This window comes from Hippocampus comes, unplaced genomic scaffold (assembly GCF_001891065.2).
Source record: "Hippocampus comes isolate QL1 unplaced genomic scaffold, H_comes_QL1_v1.1 scaffold156, whole genome shotgun sequence".
Lineage (NCBI taxonomy): Eukaryota > Metazoa > Chordata > Actinopteri > Syngnathiformes > Syngnathidae > Hippocampus > Hippocampus comes.
Genome location: NW_017805744.1, coordinates 19,847 through 25,671, shown reverse-complemented (window position 1 = coordinate 25,671; position 5,825 = coordinate 19,847). Strand labels below are relative to the sequence as shown.

At 43.8% G+C, this 5,825-nt stretch overlaps 1 protein-coding gene across 1 annotated transcript in view; it reads right to left on the bottom strand.

Moving 5' to 3' along the window:
- LOC109524206 (protocadherin gamma-A2-like) overlaps positions 1 to 2,389 on the bottom strand; it is a 3,804-nt gene extending 1,415 nt beyond the window's left edge. The window contains exons 1-2 of the mRNA XM_019883885.1: positions 1,108 to 2,389; positions 7 to 783 (exon numbers count right to left, since the gene is read on the bottom strand). Coding sequence (XP_019739444.1) covers positions 7 to 783; positions 1,108 to 1,938 — 1,608 coding nt within the window. The 5' untranslated portion in view covers positions 1,939 to 2,389. The remainder of the gene's footprint in view (positions 1 to 6; positions 784 to 1,107) is intronic.
- Between the last annotated feature and the right edge of the window lie 3,436 nt (positions 2,390 to 5,825).

The window sequence follows — 5,825 nt, the reverse complement described above, 5'->3', positions numbered from 1 at the left end:
ACTCACGTTGCTGCTGAGGGGAGGGGAGCCTCCATCCTGCGCTCTGACTCGGAAATGGAACTCTTTCAGTTGCTCATAGTCAAAAGAACGTACTGCATGGATGACTCCACTATCAGCACTAACTGACACATATGAGGAGACTGGCACTCCGTTAACTGAGGAGTCCTCCAGGATGTACGAAAGACGAGCATTCTGGTTCCAGTCAGCATCACTGGCTTTCAGTGTGAAAATGGAAACACCTGGTGTGTTATTTTCTACAATGTAGGCCTCATATGAGCTCCTCTCAAAGACAGGCGCGTTGTCATTCACATCTGAGATGAATAAAGTGAGAGTAACGTTGCTGGAGAGGGAGGGCACGCCCTCATCAGAGCATGTCACTGTGATATTATACTCAGACGTCCGCTCTCTGTCTAAATCACCGTCTGTCACCAAACTATAGAAATTACTATCAGTCGACTTGAGAAGGAAGGGAATATTCGAATTTATTGTGCATTCCACATTGCCGTTTTCACCATCGTCTTGGTCATGAATGTTAATTATTGTTACGACAGTTTCACTTTTGACATCTTCAGATAAGACATTTGTCTTGGACATGACGTTGATCACCGGGCTGTTATCATTCACGTCCACAATGTCAACTATGACTTTGCAGCTGTCTGTCAGTCCCCCGTCGTCACTTGCACGCACATTAATTTGATAAGTACGAGCTTTTTCGTAGTCTACATTTCCAATAAGAGTAACTTCACCGCTGCTTTCATTTATACTGAACAAACGTCTCGTCGACTTGAGAAGGAAGGGAATATTCGGATTTATTGTGCATTCCACATTGCCGTTTTCACCATCGTCTTGGTCATGAATGTTAATTATTGTTACGACAGTTTCACTTTTGACATCTTCAGATAAGACATTTGTCTTGGACATGACGTTGATTACCGGGCTGTTGTCATTCACGTCCACAATGTCAACTATGACTTTGCAGCTGTCTGTCAGTCCCCCGTCGTCACTTGCACGCACATTAATTTGATAAGTGCGAGCTTTTTCGTAGTCTACATTTCCAATAAGAGTGACTTCACCGCTGCTTTCATTTATACTGAACAAATGTCTTACATCATCCATTGTATTTCTGATTGAATAAGTTATTTTACCATAGGCTCCGTGATCAGCATCTGATGCACTAACAACAGTCACCACCTTGCCTTTAGGTGTATTTTCTGCAACTGTAGCTTGGTATTCAGGCTTTGTGAAAACGGGTGCATTATCATTGGCGTCCAATACTGTAACGAGAATCTGCATTGTGCCCGACATCTGCGGCTCTCCTCCATCTACAGCCGTCAACACGAGAGGCAAATGTTCCCTTTTCTCTCTATCTAGAGCCTGCTTCAAAACCATTTCCACACTCCTGGAACCGTCAGCTTGATTGTGAAATTTTAAAGCAAAATTATCAGAAGGTAGGAGAAGGTACGTTTGGAGACCATTAATTCCAACATCAAGATCCACCGCCCGCTCTAAATCGAATTTTGATCCTATCACTGCAGATTCGCTAATTTTGAATTTGATGTCACCCTTCTCAAAGGCGGGGGCGTTGTCATTGATGTCGACAATTTCCACGATTATTTTGTAAAACTCGATGGGGTTCTCGAGAATAATCTGGAAGTGCAGCGCACAGGGCACGGACTGTGCACAAAGCGCCTCTCTGTCTATACGCTCCTTGATGAGGAGGACGCCCCTGTCTTTATTCAGCTCGATGTATTGCTTGCTATCACCAAAATAAACACGAGCGCTGCGTGACTTCAGTCTTTCCACGCCGATACCCAAATCCTCGGCTATATTTCCCACTAAGGAACCGACGCGCATTTCCTCATCAATGGAATAGTTAATTTGCCCGAATGAGGCGCTGATGAACAGCAACGAGGTGAAAAACGTTACTTGCCGTCTCATTGTTCTCCTTGCCTTCACGGTCAAAACAGAGAAATACACAACTGGGCAGCATAAATCAAACCCAAAAGACAATATGTCCCAGTAATGACAAAAGAAGTGCAGAATTCCTCCAAAAATTCACAAAATAGTCCCAGCGAAATATATGTTCCAGTCCCGACTGCCTGTCGTCTGGTTTGTCTTTTTTTTTCCTGTTAGCTGCGCATAAGAAAGGACGCACCTCGGGTATATAAGGCACATCATGGACAATAGCGTCCCTGCGAGTTCAAAATGGAAATTGCAGGACCAGTGGCACAAAATAGATGGGCTGTTCCAAAAGCAAAACTTAATTTTTGGGAAAACGAAACGGGTGGTTCAAATTGTCCATAAAGGCATCACGGTGAAACAGACGAAGGATTTGACCTCTCCCTACCAATTAAACAATAGAATTAGTAAGGGTGTTTACAAGTATTATTATTATTTTTATTATTATTATTATTATTATTATTATGTCACACTATCGTCAACATTTACATTAAATGTAATGCAATATGAGAAGAGAGTATCATTATGACATACAATTATCATTAACATTGATACAACGTTCTAAAAAAAGTTACTGAAGGCTAAATGCTATACAATACTTTACTTCAGCGTGTATTTATAGTTGACGTTTTAAAGAAATTAGTGCCTTGGGTGTGACGTATTTCAAAATGTGTTTTGTAGTAAACATCTCATGATTTTTGTGTTGTGAAGGTTTCACTGAAGTGAGCTATCACTTTCTCTTGAGGTTAATGTTCAAGTGAAAGATGGCAGGTGAAACGGGCTACAGGGCTTTTTTTTTGCCAACTTTAATTCTTTCTGTGGCACTAAAACTGTGAAACTACGACAAGAGACAGTTTCTGCACATAGTTAATGAATGTATTCACATTCAAATTAAAAGTGCATGAATAACACTTTAAAACAAAAAAGAAAAACTAATGATTCATGACAGATGTGCATGTACACAAAACAACTCTGCAATACTGTACAATGCTAGGAATATGAAATGAGAATCATTTGAAGTGACCAACCTCAAGAGGAGAGTCAGGTTCGTCCAGGATGTTCTTTTCATTGTGTAACTTCTGCATAGTCCTTATAGAACAAGGGTCCATTGTCATCACGTTGTGACTTGCAGCGCGGTCCAACTTACAGTCACTTTTTCTGGAGTCGGTGGTCCTGCACACCTCATAATTATACACGTGCGGGAGGGTCCCCGTCCCCAAAGTATCTGAGTAACGTGGTGGACAATACGGAATGACTGGCAGGTTGGAGTGATACAGGACGCGAGACTGTCTCCACCGGTACACTTTGACAGATATGATAAGCAGCAAGCAGGTGATGAAGAGGAAGGAGACCACTGCCAGCGCCAAGACTAAGTAAAAAGTCAGCTGGTCATTGTACTCCTTGTCGTGCATGCTCAAGTCAGTGAACTCTGACAGCACTTGTGGGAAGTTGTCGGCCACCGCCACGTGAACAATGACCGTAGCTGAGCGAGAGGTGGTGCCCTTTGTAGGAGAGCCAGGCGTTCTGGCCAGAGCCCACGTCCCCGGCCACCACTTTCGTCACCAGATAGCCCACATCGGCCGAACGAGGCACCATTTCAGCCAGCAGTGAGCCGCCCGTCTGCACCGGGTACAGGACCTGAGGGGCGTTGTCGTTCTGGTCCTGGATCAGGATGCGAACGCTCACGTTGCTGCTGAGGGGAGGGGAGCCTCCATCCTGCGCTCTGACGCGGAAATGGAACTCTTTCAGTTGCTCATAGTCAAAAGAACGCACTGCATGGATGACTCCACTCTCGGCACTAACAGAAACATATGAGGAGACTGGCACGCCGTGAATCGAGGAGTCCTCCAGCATGTATGAAACACGAGCATTCTGATTCCAATCAGCATCACTGGCTTTCACGGTGAATACGGAAACACCTGGTGTGTTATTTTCCACAATGTAGGCCTCATATGAGCTCCTCTCAAAGACAGGCGCGTAGTCATTGACATCTGTGATGTGTAAGGTGAGAGTGACGCTGCTGGAGAGGGAAGGCACGCCCTCATCAGAACACATCACTGTGATATTATACTCACATGCCCTCTCTCTGTCTAAATCACTGTCTGTCACTAATCTATAGAAATTATTATTCGTATTTTTTATTGCAAATGGAATATTTTCCCCAATAACACAATTGACCTGCCCATTCGCATCAGAATCAGGGTCACTGACACTCATTAAAGCTATCACAGTTCTGACGGGGGAATCTTCTGACACTGAGCCAGATGATGAAATCATATTCACAATGGGGCTGTTGTCATTGACATCAATTACATCAATTATTATTTTGCTGGAATCGGAGAGCCCCCCTTGATCAATAGCCTCTATGTCAATGTGATAGTTTTTCTCTTTTTCATAATCGACTGGACCATTCAGGATGACGTCACCCTCTGTATTAATGTGAAATAGCTTCGACACAGTATCCATGCTATTCCCTATTACATACATCACTTCTCCGTTTGCTCCCTTATCTGCGTCTGTGGCGCTCACTTTAGTAATGAGTGTCCCTACAGCGGAGTTCTCCGTGATGCTTGCTTTGTACACAGCCTTACTAAATACTGGCGCATTGTCATTTGCATCCAACACAGTGACGTGGATCTGCATTGTTCCCGTCAGCTGTGGTTCTCCTCCATCCTCGGCCGTCAGAACCAAAGATATGTGCTCTTGTTTTTCTCTGTCTAACGGCTTTTGTAAAACCATTTCGACCTTTTTGCTGCCGTCCGACTGACTGTGCAGTTTCAGCGCAAAACTGTCGCTCGGCTTCAGGGTGTATTTCTGAAGACCATTCAATCCTATATCAGCATCAAACGCTTTTTCCAGCATGAATTTGGAGCCCACGACGGCGGATTCGCTTATTTCAAAATTTCTCTCGTCTTTTTTGAATACTGGCGCATTGTCATTAATGTCCGTAATTTCCACCGTGATGGGGAATAATTCCAAGGGATTTTCAAGCGTTATTTGGAAATGCAACGCACAAGGCGTCGTCTGCTTGCAAAGCAACTCGCGGTCTATTCTTTCTTTGAGAAGGAGGACTCCTCGTTCCCTGTTCAACTCGATATACTGAGCGCTGTCTCCCGTGTAAATGCGCGCTTTGCCCGCCTTTAGCCTCTTGACGTCTAAGTCTAAATCTCGGGCTATGCTACCGATTAAAGATCCTTTTCCCATTTCCTCCGGAATGGAGTAAGTGACCTGCCCTGTCGCGGAACGAAGGCAGAAGATGAACATTAACAGTACTTGCCGTCTCATTGTCCCAGCTGCACAAAAGACACGGTCCTATATTCCGTTTATGTCACTAGTTCCATCAAATTTAGACCACAAAATGAAGGGGGGAATGCTATGTAATCCAAATACGGGAATATAGTTTGGATCCTGCGTGAAATATCCGTTCGCGATGCAGCGCTTCCACAAACTGACTCGGTGTTTCGTCAACGTACAGGGGTGAAATCTGACAAAAGCTTTCAACAGACCAATTGAAAAACATGAGCCAACAGCGTCCCGTAGAGCTCAAACTGTGCAAGTGCAGCTCAAATAAATAAAATTAAAAAGGCATACACTATATTGAACTGTAATTCCAAATGCATCCAAATGTACATAAAAAAAGATGCATAAAAAAAGTAAGAGCATTTCCACTCTCATAAAATGTATATGAAGGATAAACAATAGTGCAATGACAGCATACAATGTATCGATTTGGTCACGTTATGGTAGAATTTTAATTCAGGCTACGGAGGCTATTGCAAAGGAGAAATGAGTGGAAATTGACGCTGGAAGGAAAGAGCGATTTCCAGCTGTGAGGCAATAACCGCATTGTCACTGTCCATGGTGCT